Source organism: Cryptomeria japonica, chromosome 3 (assembly GCF_030272615.1).
Source record: "Cryptomeria japonica chromosome 3, Sugi_1.0, whole genome shotgun sequence".
Classification (NCBI taxonomy): Eukaryota; Viridiplantae; Streptophyta; class Pinopsida; order Cupressales; family Cupressaceae; genus Cryptomeria; species Cryptomeria japonica.
Window position 1 is genome coordinate 328124306 of NC_081407.1, and position 22885 is coordinate 328147190.

The 22885-nt window shown below is 37.3% G+C and overlaps 1 protein-coding gene across 1 annotated transcript in view; it reads right to left on the reverse strand.

The window, feature by feature from the left end:
- Window positions 1-22885, reverse strand: part of LOC131068849 (sulfite oxidase) — a 106659-nt gene that overhangs the window by 9547 nt on the left and 74227 nt on the right. The window contains exons 9-10 of the mRNA XM_058004128.2: window positions 12928-13029; window positions 9582-9632 (exon numbers count right to left, since the gene is read on the reverse strand). Of these exons, the coding sequence (XP_057860111.2) occupies window positions 9582-9632; window positions 12928-13029 (153 nt within the window). The remainder of the gene's footprint in view (window positions 1-9581; window positions 9633-12927; window positions 13030-22885) is intronic.

A 22885-nucleotide genomic window follows, 5' to 3' on the forward strand; every position in this document is an offset into this window, starting at 1 on the left:
TGAACCTGCATAGTCTGCATTTGTGTACCTTGTCAACAAGAATTGATCATTTATATTCCAAACCATGATCCATTGTACCATTTATATACCTTAAGACCCTTTTTGCTGCATTCTAATGGGACATTTTTGGTTCTTGCATGAATCGTGATAGATAATTAACAACAAAACTAATGTCTGGTCTAGTATAAGTGAGGTAAATCAAACCTCCAATCATCTGACGATAGAGAGTTGCATTCACCTCAAAAGATGCATCAGATGTAGATAATTGCAAACCTGATTCCATAGGTGTAGACATGGGTTTGGAATCCACCATTTTGAACTTCTCAAGCAATATCTTGGCATGTTTCCTTTGAGACACAAAGATATGGTGATTTGCTTGCCATACCTCTAAGCCTAGACAATAATGCAGTAGCCCGAGATCTGTCATATCAAAAGCCTTATTGAGATCATTCTTGGTTGTTTCAACCATTGCTTCTGAGCTGCCTGTGATAATCAAGTCATCAACATATACATTAATGATCACAATATCCCCCCCTTGATCCTTGAGGTAGAGAGTTGGATCATATGGATGCCTAGTGAAACCATGTTTTCACAAATGCTCATCAATTTTGATACACCAAGCTCTAGGAGCCTGTTTGAGACTATATAGGAACCTGATTAGTTTGCACACTTTTTCTTCTTTACCAATGCAACATATCCCTCTAGTTGGGTCATATAGACCTCTTCCTTAAGGTCTCCATTAAGAAATGCACTTTTTACATCCATTTGGTATAGTTTCCATCCAAATTGTGCAGTTAAAGCAAAAATCATTCTAATTGATTTTATCTTTGCAGTGGGAGCGAAGGTTTTCTCATAGTCTATACCTTCTTTCTAGGCATAGCCTTTTGCTACTAGTCTAGCCTTATGCTTGTCTATACTACCATCTACATCCAATTACTTTCTTACCAGGTGGTAGATCAACAAGCTCCCAAGTGTTGTTCTTCATCAGAGATTGATACTCTGCATCCATAGCCTCTTTCCATGGCTTTGACTCTAATGCTTCCTCAACATTAGATGGCTCAAAATGTTCAACAATTGGAGTCATTAGTGCAAACTTTACCTCATTGTGAGCCATGCTGCGAGTCCTTGGACCTGAAGTGGAAGTATCTAAGTATCTAGAACTCTATCAAACTTTGCATCTCAAATGGTGCTAGTATACCATTTTGGTAATGGCTTTGTGACAATGGTGGGTGTTGATTGAATATCAACATTCCCTTCACTTTTATCATCCATGTTGAATATGGGAGCACTATTGGAAGTAGGTGATGATGTGGAAGAAGAACCTACCTCACTCTTCTCATCACAAAATGACATCCCTACTAATATATATTTTCTTTGTGTCAAGATCCATAAGGCGATATGCCTTAGACTCACTACTATAACCAAGAAGAATAAATTTCATGGATTTTTCATCAAGCTTCTTTCTTTTCAGTTTAGGAATGTGCATATAGGCAGTGCATCCAAAAACGCGAAGATGTGAGATAGAAGGCTTCACCCCTATCCATGCTTTTTTCTGGAGTGATGTCATCAAGGGCTTTGGTTGGTGCACGAGTCAAAAGATAAACTGTTGTGTGCACAACTTCAACCCAATATGCATTCTCTAGTTGAGAATCTTTCAACATACTTCAGACCATCTCCATGATGATGCAATTTCTTCGTTCTGCAACACCATTTTGTTGAGGTGTGTGTGTTGTCGTCAGTTGACGTCGAATGCCATTTTCCTTCAAATATGTGGAAAATTTTGTGTCGGTGTATTCCCCCCCTTGATCTGAGCAGAGGATACGAATACGACAATTCGTATCTTTCTCCACAAGAGAAAGAAACTCTTTGAAGTGGAAGAAGGCCTCATCTTTATGCTACAAGCAATATACTAACATTTTCCTTGTATGATCATCAACAAGAATCTGAAACTACCTGTATCCATTGTGACTAGGTGGCATAGGGTCGCACAGATGGGTATGCACTAGCTGCAGAAGTTAACTTGCATGATGCTCACTAGGATAGAAGGGTGCTCTGTGTTGTTTTCCAGCAAGACAGCTAGAACAAACAGCACTCGACTTCTCAAGTGAAGTAAGCCCTTTGACAATGTTATTCTTACAAAGCTTTAGCAGAAAACTAGTGCTCAAGTGACCAAATCTATGATGCCAAAGCAAAGCAACATCATCATCCTTAGTCACTAAGGCTTGATTATTAGCTATTGTATCAAGCTTAAACATTTTTCTAATTTCAGTAGCATTGGCAACATTTTTTTCATTTTTAGACTTATCTTTGATAAGACAAATTTTTTTATCCTAATTGTTATCAAACTCAATCCTAAGGTTGTGATCAAGAAATTGATTAACAGAAAGGAGATTTTTAGTAAGTTCTGGCACATACAAGACATTAGTAACCCTACAATGATTAATGCCAAACTTCAAAGAGATGTCACCAATACCTTTGATTTCATGGGTGGTATCATCTCCAAGAGTTATTGTACCGTGATGGGGTTTCAATGTGTGAAACCACTCCTGTCCAGTCATGTGCTTTGTAGCACCTAAGTCCACATACCATATTGATTGTGAACTATCTACTGAAGTGTGAGCTAAAAGCATGCATTCCTCATCTGGAGAATCTTCTACTTCAGCAACATTGCTTTGTTTTTGCTTGTTCTTCTGCTCCCATTGTGGTTTGTCACTCGGAAATGGCTTCCTTTGATGTGATTTGTTGGATGACCCTTTGCTGAAGGAGTTGTACCAACAACTTTTCAAATCATTTCCAACTCTTTCACATATTGGACATTTCTTCTAAGGTCTGGATGAATTACCAAATTTGGGAGGTTTACTGAGTTGTTGCATGGGCTTTTGCCTTTATGACAGGTAGTCATGGCATGATCATCCCGATCATGTTCCTAGCTGATAGATTCTTCTTTATGGAGAAGATTTACTAGCTTCTCAAATGTGGGGGTCGTCTCAATGACATTCAAAGTTGTCACAAAGACCTTATATCTGGATGGTAGTGCGCGTAGAACAATACGCACCAAAACTACATCCTCAGTCTTTTCTCCCAATGCTTGTAAGGAAGCTCTCAACTCAGCGATCCTTTTGAGAAAGGATTCCAACTGTTCTCCATTTTTCATCTTTAGGCTGTGTAGCTGACTCTGCAAATTTAGGATCTGATTCTGATTCTTCGCCTTATAGACCATCTTGAGCTTGTCCCATGCATCTTTGGCTGTTGACAAGTCGCAAATAAAAGGCTGGACATCATCAAACACACTGAATAAAATGATCAATTTTTCCTTTCTGTCGGCTTGATCAAATTTCTTCTGCTCATTAACATCTGTCTTATGGCGAGTTGTGGTTCCATTGACCACATCCCAGATTTCCTCAAACTTGAGTTGAGTTTTGAGTTGTCTTCCAAGCGAAATAATTATTTACGCGCAATACCCGAGAGTCGAGAAGAAGAAATTTAGGAGAACTAGTTGCCATTGTTAACTAGGGATTTATGCTATTTTTTCTAATTCTCTTCATTCACATGAACAATTGTATATAGAAAAACAAAAGTAACACCTTATGTGAGTTGAAATATTTCATTCTAAAGCTTTCCTCGACCGGATTTAAATGAGACAGATGACAAAAATTAAACACCATTGTGCCTGTAGCTAAATAATTTACCGAGCTTATATCAAAACTTTTGCATCTTTGGAAGGACTAAGCTACTCAAGTGCACATATCCAAGGTGCATATACCAAAATTTCTAAGCTGCAACAGTGGTGAAAAATGAGAAAAACTACTGCTCTCAAATGAAATGACACATGATACTGACATCATCACACACACACTATTGTATGCAGCCCGTTGATAATGCTATCATCGAAGTTATAACAATAAACTTACAACAATACCACTGCTTGCGATCTCTATGATGTCATGGGTTGCGCCACAGCCCCAACAGTGTGCCCACATCGTCTAAAACTGTGCATGATGCATTTGAGTCTCGAAGCATTCATCTATGCTCTTGACATGGGCATTATCATGGAGGTGCTTAATTATGGGCACAAGTTACTATATGATACCTGGGCATGCCAATAGCAATACTGCTATTTCATGTCCCATCTGGTCCCTGTGCTCTTGGCTCTCTACATCATACAGATTGACTACAGCATACAGGCTGCAGTGAGAGTGGACTGAACAGCATTGCCTTCAAGCTGTCACTTATGCCTCAAACAACCCATTATGAAGAAAAATGATGCTACTCAATGATCAAGCAATATCGCTGCCAAAAGTAGGCTAATAACAAAGAAAACACCACGATCGAGATGCACAGCCAAAGCCTTAAACACGAGGCTGTGAATAAGAAGCATGGGCTCCAAATATAGATGATCCCCTCCAAAATGGAGAACCACCAGCTCAAACAACATGTTGACGTGTTTTTTATGACAGCGTCGAACACAGAATAAAGTTGCCTAATAGTCACTTCACTCTCTCTTGATCAAAGTGTGATTGCATGCTAAGATTGCAAGAAGTTCAAACAATCGACTCCAAGGTTTCTTCAATGCGTGGACATGACTCAGTTGGCTGATGTGATTGCTGGTAATCCAAGGGGCCTTACGTTTGCATCATTCTTTCACTTCTTTGTTGTGGCTGGAACTCCATCATCGGATATGACAATTCTATGATGCTGCTGCTTCGAACGAACTGAACTAGAATGAACTGGAAAGTAAAAGGGAAAGGGTTTAGAAGGATCTAAATCTACTCCTAAGGGCAGTGATAACAATGAATAGTGCTCTGGTGGACAAATTCCAAATAAACCAAGCTCTGCTTTGCCAAGATCAACTACAACTCCACAAGAACCGGTGCAATCTTCTGGGGATGCTAGAGAATTTTCAAATCGAGAAAGTACATTTGAATACCCAAAAACAACGCAATCCAAACGACTATCCACAATCGAACTCGGAACAAATTTAAGGGGCTCAGACTAACTTTACATTGCAACTTACAATCAGCAAGATGCAAAAAAGTATGAACCATGGAAATTCATCAGACACCATCACATTCTCCATTGAAATCAAAGCACTTTACTATTTCTAATCTAAGTGAGGAAGGTGAAACCATGCAAGCTTTGAAAAAATAATTTAAGTGGACACCATCAGAGAACAATGTTTCACTGTTATTATCTCAAAACTTATCGCAACAATTTCATACAAGGCTCCCTCCTTTACAAATGAGGGGGTCACCCCTTTATATAGGCCTCAAGCCATGATCACATGCAAAACCCTAATTAGGGTTTTCCCTAAAGATTCCCCACTCAAGATGCAACAAGGTGGGAATCTCCAATTAATAACCCATCATGCCCATATACAATTAATTCAAAAGTATCCAAAATAGCATCCATTGCGCATTAAATGCACCACCTCCTTCAAATTCACCCAACATGCGTTGAATATTCATCCATGCAAAAATCACCCCATTATGTCATAAATGATCCATCATTTCCACATGCGGCGGTTGCATGCAAAAGGAATTTGCCATAAATTCAACATGCAATGACCGGGTCGCCATTTGGTCAAATATTCCGGTTATGAATGTGCCACTCTAGTGCCACGTGTTCAATAGATCCTCGCCATGCAAGTGGACCCTGCCGTCGTATATCCACTCCTACACATCTAGAATTGTTGGAGAGGGAAAATTCGATTCAGGAAGAATTTTCTTGAAGTCTCTTCAACGTTCCTTGCTTAGAGAAGGTTTTTTCATCAATTCTGCACATTTCCTATTTTTTAGGAAAATTTCCAAATTAGGGTTCCACGGTCCAGAAGAGAGAAAATTCTCCTACGAATCCAAATCTATAAAAAGTTTTGAAATTTGGATGTGATTTGATGCCCAGGAATGGATTTTTAAAAACTTTTCCTGGGGGAAATTTCTTGTTTAGTTCATCCCTGATTCCTTCCTTGCCTTAGAAATTTTATCTTCAATTCATCCTTGGATGTGATTTCTTGTTGTGGAGGAATTCTCCTTTGGAAAGAAATTTGTTCCTTACCCTTTTCTGGAATTTCTTCTTCTTGGGTGCAATTCTTCCCTGATGAAGGAATTCATCTCTTTGTGCACTGTCCATGAGAAGATCATTTTAGCGCACTCCTGTGTTCCTAGGCGACATTTTACACTTGGTGGGGAATTCTTTCAATTCCATGGATTCCTTGCATCCCTCTATCTGGCGCTCCTTCTCTCACTTGGGCGCTAAAATGCCTTGGTCAAGGACTCTTGCAATTTGCATGTTTCTCCATGCACTCTTCATTCTGGCGCCCTCCACAAGGCTGGGGCAGAAATTCCTCCTGAGCAAGGAATTCATTGTTTTGTGAATTGTCCATGTCTTCTTTTCAACATCCCTATTTTTTAGGGATCCTCCTGAAATTTAGGAGCCAGGTTCATTGGATGGAGAATTCTGCCACGATTCCAAATCTATAACAATTTCCTCATTCTGACGAGATTTGGTGTCTAAAAATAGCAAATTCAAAAATTTGCTCGAGGGGAATTTTATTTTCTATTCCTCCTTGACCCCTTGGATTCCATGCCTTAGGCAAAATTTCAACTTTTTAGCTTGGGCATTGAATTCACTGTGCCTTGGAATTTTCACCTTTTTACACCTTCCATGGGTATATCATTTTGGTGCCCAATCACTCCCTTGGGCGGAATTTTCACTATGTGGAGGATTCATGAAATTTTTTCATCTATCCTTGCCTGACTCATTTCGGCGCCCAACTACATCCTTGGGCGGAATTTTCACTATGCCATGGATTCATGGAATTTTCCATCTATCCTTGCTCGAGGGGAATTTTATTTTCTATTCCTCCTTGACCCCTTGGATTCCATGCCTTAGGCAAAATTTCAACTTTTTAGCTTGGGCATTGAATTCACTGTGCCTTGGAATTTTCACCTTTTTACACCTTCCATGGGTATATCATTTTGGTGCCCAATCACTCCCTTGGGCGGAATTTTCACTATGTGGAGGATTCATGAAATTTTTTCATCTATCCTTGCCTGACTCATTTCGGCGCCCAACTACATCCTTGGGCGGAATTTTCACTATGCCATGGATTCATGGAATTTTCCATCTATCCTTGCCTCCTCTATTTTGGCACCCAACTGCATCCTTGGGCGGAATTTTCACTATGCCATGGATTCATGGAATTTTCCATCTATCCTTGCCTCCTCCATTTTGGCACCCAACTGCATCCTTGGGTGGAATTTTCACTATGCCATGGATTCATGGAATTTTCCAAGTTCCAGGCTCTTCGTCAAGATATATATATGAAATGTTAAGTATAAGTGGCATCTTCAATGTCTTTTTCCTTTCTTATACTTTAAGTTATATTTCATATATATATTGTCGGGATGTTTGAGAGTGGTTTCAGGTCCATAGGAATCATAATGCAAATTTTGGATTTTGGAAGATCTTCCAAATTTCCAAACTTAGTCAAATTTCAGGCCATTTCCGGATCAGGATGACATTGGTGGATTGATGTGAATTTCCAAACTTATATGATTTTGCATGCTTTCTTCTTCTGGAATAGGAGTTCCAAACTTAACCATTTTTTTTATCCAACTTGTCTGCCTTCTGACTCTTCCGGATTTAGAAATGGTCTTTAGGAACGTTCAGTCTTCAGCGTCTTCAGAGATATTCAGCTTTCAGTGTTTTCCTGTGAAGATCCTGCCAAAAATAGATTTTCCCAAATAGTAAGTGTTTAAAAAATGTCAAGGTTTGGGCAAAATAGGTCAGAAAAGCACTTACTAAAAATAGTAAGTTTAATTTCTAGCAAAATTAGACAAATTCGGGACTTAGTAAAATCCCTAAAAAATAGGAACTTTCGTTTTGGCTCAAATTTTATTGGGAGGTTCCTTGAAGGGTCCTAATTCCAGTCGTATGTTCAGTTTCTTCAAAACCCTAACAGAAACCCCTAAAATCTAGGACAAAAGGCATAAACCCCAAAAAAGACAAAACATGCCCTAGACTTCACCAAACTCGCTCAAACGAAAAGCAGATTTAATCAAATGACCCCCGAACACCTGCAAAGCAGAGAGACTGACGAAACTGCGGCGAAAAGACCCCAAAAATGCAAGCCAAAAGATCGGGAGGGCCTAAAAAGAAGGGGGTCCCCATTTGGAATGGGGCGATGTGTGAAAAGCTCAAACAACAAAGTCTTAAAAGAACCCGCAGTCCATAAACAAAGTTGTCGATATAATGACAATGTCCTCACCAGGTGCCTCTAATGGACGAAGATGGTCGCCAAAAGGAGTAGGGAATGCTTGATCTGATGCAAGAAGAGACCGGTTACCTCTTCAAATGAATTCAATCACAAGAAAAGAAACACTCCCTCCTATACAAGCTCTGTAGGATTAGCCAGTAAACTAATATCTGATCTCTGGGCAATGAGAAAATTGCTCAATAAGCACAGACGTCTAGATCACGAGCCAAGGACATATGGATGCTTGAGCCTCGCTCACTAGCTATTGCACCTTCACAGTGAACAAAATGCCAATCAAAGCCTTTAGCAATGCAATGATAGCGCTCACTCTATCTATCAATATCCACATGGAATGTGCGCCTTCAACTGTGCCAATAATCTTTCGCATCACAAGATAATAGGCACTGGATCTGCATAGCTCTAATGCCATATTGCGATTTTCAGAGCAATCAAATTGACTAAAATTTATTATCATATGAGTTTATATACATGTGTTGGTGGTGAACGGAGTACTTAAAATAGCACTCACTCAATTCACAATGAATAACAAATATCACACATATTAAAACAAACCAAAAAAAAACAAGTAGTAAAACAACCTATCTACGTGGAAATGATGGAATATCCAACAACAAACAGGGGACCTCATTCTCAACATGCATGTGCAACATTAATGTAAATAGTCCAAACACACAAGCATAGTAGCTCAATAGGGGCACAAAGCCCATGAGAACACCAGCCCAATGAGGGTTTAGAGCACTAAGTCATTGGCATGAACACCAACAGCATCAACACAAAGGTTCAAAACTGCAATCACAATGACCCTATGGGAGTTTGAACCTTGGTGGCTACAACAGTTCCATGATTTAACCATCAGACTATGCTATGAACGGCATTACATAGTACATTAATAATATAGTTAAAAAAATTGAATCTGATATAGTATTAACTTTATATTACTAAGGTATAATTTACATATATGATTTCTATACATGTTTTGTGCGGACATACCCACCCAGCCCTCATGTATCACACCCATACCCAATTCCAATTTGGTAACTTATGGAACTTTTGTTTTTATCATCCATATTGAATTTTTCATTGATTTTGAGAATGGGAACTATTGTTTTCCAATTCCAATTTCCATAAAATGGCATGCCACCACATTTTATATCTAGAGAAAATGAAATTTTATGTGAATCATGATTAATTTAATTCGCTAAGCAATTTTCAAAACTAAATTTATTCTATTTGGAAATTAATAGAAGGAAACTAGATTTTTGAACTTGATAATTCATCAAAAGCCAAGGTAACATTGATGACTGACCTTTTTTCCCCACTCCATTGAGCACACGTCTTCAAGAGAGCAAATGACACACTGATTCATTAACAAACAAAAAGTGTAAGATAAAACACATTAGGTTAAGATATGCATATGATAAAAAGTAATCTTCAAATCTCTTCGTAAATAAATGAACTTTCCTTTACCAGGCATCCAATGCACTGAAGCTGCATGAATTGAAGACAGTTACCAACCACGAGCAATAATATGTTCTCTATCCATCTCTCAACATAGCACTAATTCGTACTATAGTTAACAAGATCTTTTTCCATGCATTGGTAGTAAATAAAAAAGGTGTGATAATACAACCCTTGTAATCTACCCATTTTAGTTCTTAACAATCTGTTACCAGTTTGAGAAAGCCCTCAGATCCAGGTCCATTCATACCCAGTCCAGATCCCCTATGGAACAATATGGGTCCTGCAAAACAGACCCAGGAAAATCCAGGTCCATTATGTAGGACCCTCACACTACCAGGGCCAACCCACTCCATATCCTCTTAAGATTTCCTCCTAGATACACAAGAATAAATCCATAAGGACCAATATTTGTAAGCTAATACTTGGATAAAGAATTTTAGCAAGGTATATTTTTCCACATTCGATTCAGTTGGTTTCCATTGACAGCTGGTGGAACCAAAGCCTGCACTTGCATTGATGATCATGTTGCCTATGTCATGCCCCGATTTTGTATTAACAAATTAGATTAATAAACAAAACCATACACATCCTAAGGTGATAATGTATATGCAAACCTGACAACATTAGTATTTAATATTCTTTTAAATCAACCGTTTGAAAGATAAATTGGATTAATTGTCATAAAGTAATAAACAGGTATTAGTAGTGGCAGACCAGATCTGACGCATGCCAGATCTGTCTGCCTTTGCAACAATTAAATAGATCACTAATTTACGCAGCGATGTGAATGTTAAAAATATTAGTTGTTAGTCAACACATTAATGAAGAGGCACGATTTGTCTAAAGGGAAGGTGCGATCAAGGAAAGGTTGTATCCATCACCAAACAAAAGGGTGCAACCATTAAACCATTCGAATATATATTTAATAAGAATCGCATACTCATTAAGGATTACGGGAGATTGATATTGAGGATTATTAAATCCCAACGATCTGCTAAAACACTTTAGCCTTACACCGCAGAGGCACTGTGAAGGACGACACAGACAGAAGTCCGACCTGGCAAATCTATTAACAGGTATGTGGAGAATACATTATTTAAACAGTACTATGAACAGACTTTTTATATAAACAAATATATATATGAATACAGTACCATCCTTATTATTATCAGGTACTGAGGAGAAGAGCAGGGATGTGGTCAGGGAAAGGCCTGTGTAAATCCAGCCAATGAGTTGTCCCAGGAAAGTGTAGAGATCAGCAACCCTGAGCACCTTGCGGGCGAGGCCCAAGAAAGGCTTAAGGGCTTGGATCCAACTACTTGAGGGAAGCCATTGAGTTTGGTGTCAAAGCAACCTGTCTCCGCCTTGTATCTTCTCTCAGACTGGGCACATAATAAGACTGGCATGTTACTGATGATTTATTAATATTCACAATACTTAGCATCTTGTGTTTACCTCTCGAATTAAGTTAAAATATTACTTTACTTTCAATTCTTGTACAATGAACATAGTATAATGATGACTAAATTGGTAAAACTTACTTGGGGACATTACAGCCTAGTGCTGCAGCCTGCTGCCCAGTAGCTTTCCACCAGTTGTGGCTTTGTTTTTTGCATACATATATAGTCTTTTGCTTCTTTTATTTCTGTTCAAGATGTTTAAGAGTATCTAACTTCCACTTACAGTTTCATTCTTCTTTCTCCGTTGTTGCCTGGGATTGACCTCTTTGTTCACTACATTCTTAGCGCCACCAGAGAACTTTGCTAAACCAGCCTTTTTGCAGGATAAAACAATATTATCTGCTGCTTAAAACAAAGATGCCATCTTTTCTTCTTCCAGCACTCATTGAAAAAGAAAGTATATAGGCATTTTGATATGAGGAGAGAATAAACAACCATTTTTTACCATACAATCAAAAATCTGAATCTGTGAGGCAGAAACCACGATGAGCAAGGGTTATATCAATGATGAGTGGAGGGCATAGGGAAAAAAGATATTGTTGTATTTTACTCAACACCTCTGCCTGTGTTTTCCAGTTATTTTTTAATTTTGAGGGTAAAACCTTGAAGATGAATACTGATTTCATCCTATTAATATTGAACAATGAATATCTATCATAACATTCAAGTTTTTCAAATTGGCATCAAAGGAGTATTTTTTCACTTTATGGTGGTTTTGACTATTATATGCACGCTATGTGGCATTCTGAACCTAATTCATATTTTTAGGCTGCAAAGATGTATATGTTTATGATTTTTATATGTACTACATACAGACATACCCAAAATGAACCTGATCCCCCAAAAAAAATTCTGTACCAGCATATACCCAAAACAGAAGCCAAACTGGTAACATAACTTAAAAACTAATGCTTCATTCAATCTTAAAGCCAGTACCTTAATCAAAGTTTAGAAATCAAAGCTTCAATTTTGTGACTAAATTCCTTGGCTATCCCTTATTTCAACTATTAAATTTTGCAGCTATGCTCCTTGAATGCCCTTTGTTGTTCAATGTTTCTATCCAGTAAGCATTTCAAATTGAATTTTTTCAGGGGAGAAACCTTTATATTAATGGTCTATTTAATTCATACCAAGAAGTGATGGGGGAGGTTTTTGCTTCAATGCTTGACTGGAAATTTTGGTACCACCCTTTAATATACGTTTTGTAAGGACAAGGACATCACGTGGATCTTTTCGCCATCTGCTCTGCAAGCCTCAAGACATCTCTGCTACTATGATAGTGCAAATTTTCAACATGTATAAAGAATCCGTAAAGAAACAAGGGATCAAACTTTAATTAAATCCTAAATCAGTAAGGATTCTCAGATATACGTAATAAAGACATAGTGCAATGGATCCAGCTTAAACTAATAAATAGTAAATACAAATTAGGAGGACATTGTAAAAGAAGTTAAGCACACTGTAAGGAAGCACAAAAGGGCAAAAACTTGCTTCTTCTGACTAATTTACAGTACCTTGAGATAGTGATGGGATTGGTATTATTTATATTCAAACACAAGAAGAGTTAATAGCTGGAAAACTTACAGTTTTATATATTACAGTGATGCTCTGAGAAAAATCCTTGTTAGGTCAAAGTCTCGAGAAATCAACATACCGAGTATAAAATAACAAAGCATATTAAGAAGATTTAGTGAAACTTATGATATGTTCACCGAAGTGGGGACATCTTACTTGAATTGGAAAATCCATTAACGGACGCCGAGAAAGCCAATTGATATTGTGCCAATCAACGGTAGGAGGGAACATTTTGTAATCCTTTTGCATGAAGAAACCCTGCTTATAAACATAGATATTATTGAGTCAAAGAACTTACACACTTCAACTTTTTTATACGTGCCAGAACACCCACACAAAGGCATAAAGTGATTAATGCATTTAATAATTTATATACAACCAAACATAAATTTTAACAAAAAAATATTCTGGACATCACCAAAAACATCTTTCTATCTAGATTGTGTTCAACACAAATTACACTAAACTCAAAAATGAAGAACAAATTTAAAAATCATAGTATCAAAATAAATTAATATAAAAATACAATAGCATACAAACTAATCAAATACGATGAGCTTAGAAGGTAATGTGTTGGGGTTTTCATAGCATATCTCTTGATTTAAATCTCTAGGACCCATTTTAACTGTTGAAACCTGAATTTAGATGAAGTTTTATAGGGGCAGCATACAGTATGCCCCAATGGACAAGACCAGTGCCACACACCAGGCAACTTTGATGGTACAGATGCTCCTCACTCATGGCAGCTAAACTGAAAGTTGTCCACAAGTGGAATTTACCGATAAAAAATGAAAAGTGAGTAATCTAAAACTGGTCACCCATAAAGAGTAACTATGGTAGATTAGACTAGCACATAACTAATTTCAACATTTCTTTTTAATTTCTACACAGCTATATACATAGCTATATACACTTGGAAGCTATATACATAAAACTTGATAAAAGAGATTGGTATACAGTTATAAATTAGCAATTTCAGAATGTAATTTTTGGTGCAAGACCTTTGTAACAAACTTTACTACTTCATTAATCTTTGATGTTTCAAGTGCTGACACGACATGCAGTTAAGTTTTTATCTTGAATTTAGTGTGTATAATCTGATTCATATAAGAATGGCAATGTAGGATTGTACATTATTCTTTTTAAATGCTTTCTAGTGTCTAAATTGCACTTTTTTGCACAAGTTCTATGTTCTTCAATATTACTTGATTTTTAGTCATATGCAAGTTCGTATAGAATAAAGCAACGGGGAAAAATCTGTCTTTTCACATTCTCTATTGCTGGAAAAAGATTGTAACTCTTTTAGCAGTCACATTATCATTTGATATTTAATAAGATATTTTAAACGAGTAACATAGCAACCATTATTAAGTCACTTTCCAGAGAAATGTTATTTTTCTCCAAGAGAAAATTTATATAATTCTAAAGTTATAATTAATGTTTTTTAAATTCTAACCTTTTTCTCATAGTATTTAGTTTCCAGATAGGGTTAGTATTGATGACGCGATCCACTTTTTTGTTGGCTTCATGGATTTTGAGTCTTAAAAGAGCATATGCATTTTAAGAAGATATTCAAGTCTACATTTTTCATTCAGTCCACATAAAGTTAATGACACAAAATATAGATGGTCTTGTAAGGAGGAAGACCATCACCAAACCATGTTGGCATCCATCAGGTGGAGGCTTCATTTATTTTGGACTCCAACAAGCTCACTCCCCATCTAATCAAAATAAACCAACAATAGAAATAATAAATAATAGAAAAAATTGCATTCACAATAAGGGATGGGTTACAAATGTCAACCACAAGAAAAAGAATTACAGGAGACAAGCAACAAAGGGACAGCTTACATAAGTCAACCAACAAGACTAATACTCTATTATTCAGATGGGAGAGTTGTTGGTGCACGTTTTATCATATATAGAACATTAGAATACAATACCACAAGGATACTCTATCCTCTCCTGAACAAAATCACTACTTGTGCCAAGATTGCGAGAAGACCACAAGGCGACTCCAAGGTCTATATGTGTGAACAAGTGACTTTAGTGGGATAGCTTCTTGGGTAGTGTATGCTTAAATACAAAGGGGACTTACGCTTGGTCTATTCAATTCACAATGAAGATCTATCGTTTTGGGTTTTGGATCATGGACTTCAAGAAAACTGAAAAGGAGATAAGGGTTTAGAAATTCTAATCTAAACATGAGAATTCAAGAGACGGTAAAGACTGGGTGAAACTAGTAACAACATTTTTTTTTGCCACACTTAGGACAACCACGCAAAGCATGTGCAATCTTCTAAGGTTGTGCTTAAGATTTTCACACTTATGAATAATACCAACAATTGAACAATATTACCCAAAGTAGAAATTAGGCATCCACATCAAAGCTCGAGCTAACTTTACACATTGAATGAAAATCATCCATCCAACAAAAGTATGAGCAAAAGTTTCACCAATCTGAAGTTTAAACTATCAAATCCTTCATTCATCTAACGTACATGAAATAAAATCTAAACTATGATGAGGGATAAGAACCATGCAGACTCCAAAATAAGGGAAATAATCACCATCAGTTCCAACAATGTATTACTTATTATTTTGGCAATACTAGGCAACAATTGCTTATCTCAACATGTTTTGCAACATGCTCCCATGATTTACAAATGAGGGGTGAGCTCAATTTATAGGCTCCCCAATTACAATTCAATGGCCAAGATCGATTTCCAATCAACGACCAAGATTAAAACAACCTAACCCTAACCAAAGTTTCCCAAAATAGGTCAAATATCCGTTAGATAAGAGACAAGTGGCACAAGATGCTATCTTTTAGGATTGCACCCCCTTCTTCTGCTGAGAGGCAGTGTGTTCAATGAACCTGGACATGCTGACCTAGAACAATTGAATATTCTCCTTGAATTCTCCAATTTGTGCCGAAAAATTGCCTAAGTATGGAAATTTGTTTGGAATAGTCTTCTCGCCATCATTTGATTGGGAGCTTGTCTTCGACTCTTAAGGAGATGAAATCCTTCAAGAAATCTGGAATTTCCACTAAGCCAGAGGACTTTTCTTGATGCCTGGAAACTCTTCCAAGTGCTTCAATTTTGGAGAAGAATTCTCCTGTACCTCCGCTACAACGAAGGAAATTGGAACTTTTCTATGAAGTATTTCCCATACTTAGCCAAATTTTGGCTGGCCAAGAATTTGACCATTTCTGTGCTCGAACACACTTTGCCTGTGGATTTGCCTTCAATTTTGGATCTGACTTGTGCTGAGTAGAAAGATTTTATTCATTTTCTCCTTAATTTTCCTCTTTGTCCTTCTATCTTCATGTTTCCTCTCCAACACTTGGTCAAAATTTGATTCTTTTGGTTGTGGAAAATTCCCTCCTTAGCCATTTTTCATGTGTCAAACTTTTATTTTCCAACCCGTTCAATTAATTAATCCTTGATTCCATATGCTACTTTGTCAAATTTGTTTTCCCTTTTAGCCATTTTCTCTCTTCGGCATGGCAAGTTGATTGTCTTCACGTCTTATCCTTAAGCCATAGGCAAATTTTTATGTTTTGCCTAGGCATCTTCACATATTTCATTTATGCCTAGGTAAACTTGGAATGTCTTGCCAACTTGTGTTTGATCAAACTTTCAAGGTGTTTGGACAATTTACCTTGGGAAATTTCAATTTTCCTTAGGCAAATTTTCATGTTTTCTAGCTTTGTCTAGCTTTCTTCTTGTCACTTTGGGCTAGGCGGACATGCTTGCCAACTTCTACCCTTCCTAGGTGGATTTCGATATTCATTAGCCATTTGTCCAAGGCGGACTTTGTGACTTCTTTGCCATCTACTTCTTGTGCCTAGTGCACTTTCTCATACCTTAGACATTCTTCTTATGCTTGGTGACTTGATGGTTTCCTTGCCAAGGCGGACTTGGAAGGTTGATGGACATTATGCATAGGGCGGACTTGGAAGAAGCTTGGACAGATTTGCTTGCTTGACTTTATTCCTCTCCTTGTGGCGGACTTTGATCATGCTTTTCCAAGGGCAGACTTTGCATTGCCTTGGACATCTTTTCCCTTTGGAATAATGTTTGAACATCCATCTAGGCGGACTTCATGTTGCTTGTGCCACACACTTGGTAGGGCGGAGTTCAAGTATGCTTGAACATTCTTCTTCATGTGTCTAGGCGGACTTGGATAATCTCTTTCCAAACTTGCTTTGCTCTTCCTTTGGCGGACTTGGAAGAAGCCTTGCCACCTTTGTTTTGATCATGCTTAGGCAGGGGGTTTGAGGATGTCCAGACATGTTTTTTTATCATCCAACCTAGGCGGACTTTGGAGTGCATTAGCCAAGGGCGGACTTTGTCTCTCCTTGGAAATGTTTCTTTGGGCGGATTTGCTTCTTGCTTAAGGGATTTTCCTTGACACAACCAAATTTTGAAATTTTATTCTCCAATGTATCAACACTTAGCCAATTTTTCTAAATTTTTTCCTTAACCAAAGGTAGGAGTTTGATGAACCTCTGCCATGGGTTACTTGTCTGAAGGTAGGAGTTCGCCATGAACATACCAACTTTGTTTGCACATAGGCAGAGTTTGAAGAGTCTTAGCCATCCTTCCAACATACTTAGGCGAACTTGAATGTTTCCATGCCATGGGCAGTCTTGAGGATGGCTTGGCCATTCCAGCTGATGTGCAATCTTCCAAACTTCTAGACAACCTTTGTCTGTCATTCCTTTCCTTGGGCGAAATTTTTCATTTGGACAGCCATGTGCCATCTTCCATGCTTCTATGCAAGTCGAATCCTTTGTCTGCCATTCCTACAAAAACACATGAAAATTCCATATTATTTTCAAGCTTTAATTCTGATTTTTAATCCTTTTTTCTAAAAATTTCACTTTCAGCATGTCAAAAGGTTAAACTTCTACGAAAAAGCAGACTGAAAGTGAAGGATTTGGTCAAGAAATTGATAAAATTGGAAGAGATAAGACAAAAAGGTAAGAAAATTCCATCGGATTGAATCTTTGAATGACTGAAATTTACCTTCAACTCTGCAATTCTGTCTTTAAATCTTTTAAAAAACACCTAATTTCTTGATTTCAACACTTCGAAGAATTTTATTCTGGAAAATTTCTCTTCAAAAATTCAAAATTCACAAAGTTTGATTTTGAGAGAAAACTTCTTCTCAATTGCTCTCCAAATTCTCGACCTAAATAATGAATTGTGAAAATGAGTTGGTTGAAAATATATTGAGTCTAGGATTCCTTAACTTGGATGTTTTATTTTTGTTTTATTGTTTTTTTAATTTTTTTAATAATTTTTTTATTATTTTTTTGTGTTTTTTTGCTTTAATCTTTCCAAAATGGAAAGTTTTATTTTCTCTCTCAAATTCATCTTTATCAAGGAATCTTCTAGAACTTTCTTTTAATTTCCAAAATTTTTGAAGTTTTTTTTTTTGAAATAATTCCAAGTGTTGAAAAATAATCCTTGAAAATAATCAATTTGGGAAAATAATTTAAAATTTATGTGACAAATTTATTTTCCAACTTGCTTTACACTTCCATGCCTTTGTTTATTTTATTTTATTTTGATTTTCTTCCAACATGGTCTAACCTCAAGTAGGAGTTTAACTAACTCTTGCCAAGAGTTAATTAACCATTGGTAGGAGTTTACCAAGTGTTGGACATTTTTGCTTAATCATAAGGTGAGCCCAACTGAGTCTTGGACAACTTTCTTATGCTCTGGTGGACATTGATCCTACCTAAACATCTTCCATACTTGACATCCTTGGGCGAATTTGACTGATCATCTGTCATTCCATTTGTCTGACTTTGAGCCTTGACGAGCTTGTCTAAGCATCTACCATTTTTACTTCTCCAACTTAGGCGAAATTTTCAATGTACCATACCCAAACTCTTCCTCTATACTTGATCAACAGTGTTCATGCCATATTGATACCATGCTGGTTCATCTGGAACAAAACCCTAATTAGGGTTTCCACTCTGCTTTTTGCACTTGAAGACCTCATTTTCAAAATCTAAGAACATGGGCACTAATAATATCGCTGATCTTCTAGAACAAAACCCTAATTAGGGTTTGAATTTTGCTTTTTACCCTTAAAGACATAATTTTCAAAATCTGAGAACATGGGTAGTGTTGATGTGTTTTTATGCACATGCGAACACAGAATAAAATACCAAGGTATCTTATCCTCTCTTGAACAAAGTCTCTCATATGCTATGCTTCGCGATCAAATGAGACAACTCCAAGGTTACGAAATGTCAGGTCTTGACTTGTGGATGAGTTCAATGGTCTGATGTGATAATGTTGGAATCACAAGGGGACTTACGTTGTACATGAATGCTCAATCTTATCAAGGATTAGGATGGGTATGCCGATGACTTAGGATTTAGCAATGTAGTTTTGGACTCAATTCTAACAAGACTTACTAAAAAAAACGGCAAAAGGGAATAGGGTTAAGGAAATCTATTCTAAAACCTAGGAATGTAGGAAATGATGAACAAATTTAGTGGAATCAAACTAGGCAAGGTCTCACCATCAAGTCAAACAGTTTTTGACACGAGCTTCGTGCAATCATCTAAGGTATACTTCATAGATTTTCAAATTATTACCATCAAACATTGAAACCATCCAAGTTGATGCATAACAATGGACGCATAATAATCGAAGTTAAACTTGCATAAACTCTAGTTGACCATGCACGGTGCACTTACAATCAGCATGAGGCTAGTGGTATGGATTAATAGATTCCACACAAATATACTCAAAAAATCTTTCATTCAATCTAACAAACTTGAAAGCAAATTCTAATCTAACTTGGAGTCATTGAGAACCTTGAATGCAAGACAACACTTGAAAAACAAAATCACCATCAAGTCGAACAATGATTTATATTCAAAAAGTTGCAGTATATACCAACAATTCTACAAAATCTCTCTTACAAATGAGAGGCAATGGGGTTTACATAGAGCCTCAAAAGAAATGAATGGCTCAGATTGATTCAAGATCAACGGCCAAGATTACAAGATAAAACCCTAATTAGGGTTTGTACAACCACCATTACATTGGCCAATAAGAAACGAGGGCAAGTAAGATAAATAATATTTGATGTAGCGCCATGTGTCACCTATTCCCTCCTTGAATGAATGTTGACTTGGTACCTTTTGATTGAATGAATGGTGACTAGGATGCCACCTCATCTTGCCTTATACACTTAATCAATTTGCCTTGTATGTTCCTCTTCTTCATAATGTTTGGAATTCCTTATGATACTTCGCATTCCATCCTTATGTTAAAAATTCCATGAACTGTTCCCTCCTTATGTTTGGAAAATTTTCCCGATCTTGGAATCTTGAATTATTTCCTTCCTTGGCGCTCTTTGATATTGAAATTCCTTGATGTAGTTCTAGATTTCTTGATGTGAAATCCTTTGTGCTCATGTCTTGAACTTGCTTTCCTTCATTTGTTCACCATCAAGGTGAAGCCTTCTTCATCATTGATCTAGTCCTCATCTTCACCTTCTGGAATCTCTATCCTGAATTCCTCATCCAATCTTTGAAGTATTGATCTTCCTTATTTGCATTGCGTGCATCCTCCTTCACCTCAAGCCTTGATCATCATGCTTCCTTTCCTCATAACAATCCTGCAAAACAAACAAGCATTGAATCAAAGACCCATGTGATAAACTTGACTTCAACCTTGGTGGGAAATCCATCCACATATGGACTGATCAGTCCTTAAAACATCCGTATTATCCTTGTCAATTCTTTCACTTGGCAGAAATTTGATGCCTATCTGGATAACTTCCTTCCTTTGTAATTATGCCCTGCAGTGGAAATCCGACCCTCATCCAAACTCATTGTCCTTGAAAATTTTGTGTTGATTGGATTACATTTGGAGTGGAAATTTGGACACCATCAAGACTTTGTTCCTGACATTTGTCCCAACTTGTGATAGGTAGTCTTAGAAAATTGTAGCACCGATTCTGGAAAATATGAAGGTCCGGATTGAAATCTTATTCTCCTCAAGAAAACCTGATTTTTAGACTTGGGATAAGTTTGATTGCAATAAATAAGTCTGAAGACACCCCTATAAACTCAAAAAATGGCATGATTTGGTGCCCAAAAATGAATGTCCAAGTCTGAAAACACTCTGAAAATGGTGTATTGAAGTCTGATTTTCTGATTCTTAAGTCTGAATACACCCTCTGAAAGTCTGAAAATGGCTCCAAAAAGTCTAAAGACACACTGAAAATTATGAATATCAATGGCTGGAAGTGGTCACAGCCATGTCACATGCTTGCATTTGAATTATTTTGACCTTCAAAACTCGGAATTGATCACATCTGGGCACAACTATGTGGCTGGAAATGAAGTTTCAATCTGAAGACAGCCTGATAATATCAAAAAATGGAGTCCGGAAGTATACCACAATGCTTGCAAAAGGGTGTGGAAAAGTCTGATTTTTAGTTCTTAAAGTCTTAAGACACCCTTCCAAGGTCCAACAATGGCTGCCCAATGTCTGAAGACAACCTGCAATTTCAATAAATCAGTCATTTAAACTTGTCGCAGTCATAGGAAACACCTGTATTTGATGGATTTTGCCTTCCCAAAGTGAAGTTTGTCAAATCTGGGCATGAACAAAAGGCTGGTAAAAAATATCTAAGTCTGAAGACAAATCTGAAAGTGAAGTTTCAGACTTAGATCTGCAATGGAAGCTCCAGAAAATGCTCCCAAAATGATGCACAATGAAAATCGCCCAAGTGTGGAGGTAGCTGGAAATGAAAATTAGTCTGAAGACACCTGCAACTATGGAGTTTCAGACTATAACAACAATGGTGTTCCTCAGAAAATGCCTCCAAATCACTCGAAAATGGCTTCCCAATGAAATTGCCTAAGTGTGTGATGGTTGGGAGTGAAAAGTTAAATCTGGAAATGAAGGTTCCAGCCAACAATGGTATCCAAATCACTTCCAGCAATGGCGTCAAACTCTGATTTGAGTGTAATGGTAGCCTCTCAACAACAATGGAGCTCAATAGAATTACAAAAATCACCCAAAATGAAGGGCAATCTGCCTCACAAACAAAATCGCAACCCCTCCAATCACGTCGCCATCTTCCAAAATCGCTATATGTGGCTTAATCAGCCATTAAACATGTTGTAGCTCCTCTCCAATGGTGGCGCCCAGGTCTGATTGAGCAAACTATTTAAATCTGCAACTTAGCTTCCAAAAATGGTGTCAACTTGACACTTGGGCAAAAATCGCCCAGCTGGGACCTCCAATCAGCCCTCAATCAGCCACCTAACTGTCACATCAGCAGCTTATAATGTTATTTTAATGCTGAGCAGGCATACTTAAACACATTTGCACCTTGAAACTTCACCACACAAGCAATTTGGGAAAAAACTTTGATACTTATACTTGCCTGGGAAAAATCGATTTAAATTAGAAAAATAATTAATTATTAAATGATCATTGCAGATCATTAAATAATTGTTTTTATTTTTAAATAATCGTCAACACTTGTAAAACCAATTAATTTTAAAATTTAGATCAAAATTGACCCTTGGGGGGAAAATCACCCCATGTTGGGATAAAAATCCCAATGAAAACTTATTCAAAATCATTGAAAATGTCTTTGGGGGAAAATCGACCCCTGTCTGGACAATTATCCGGACTTAAAAATCTTCAATTTGCACTTGGTGGAAATTTGCACCAAGTCTGGAATCACTATCCACAAAAAGTCATCATGAAAAGCTTTGGTGGAAAATCGATTGTCATCAAGAATCCTCACTTAAGTCATCCGCAAATATTCCACACTCCCTAGGGGAAATTTGAAGGTAGCCAGGAAAATTCCCAACACTTAGACAACATTTAATCATCTTGGTGGAAAATCGCCCCTAGTGTGGATTTTGAATGTGGAAAAAATCAAGCCTATCCGGATTCCAAGGGAATCCATGTCCAGTCTGGAATTTTGACCTTTTGACCCTTAGAATATGGATTTTCATTTGGAATATGATGATTTTTCCACTCAAAATCACTAGGAAACTTCAAAACTCAATAAAACTCATTTGGACTTAGGCAAATTCACCAAAAATTTG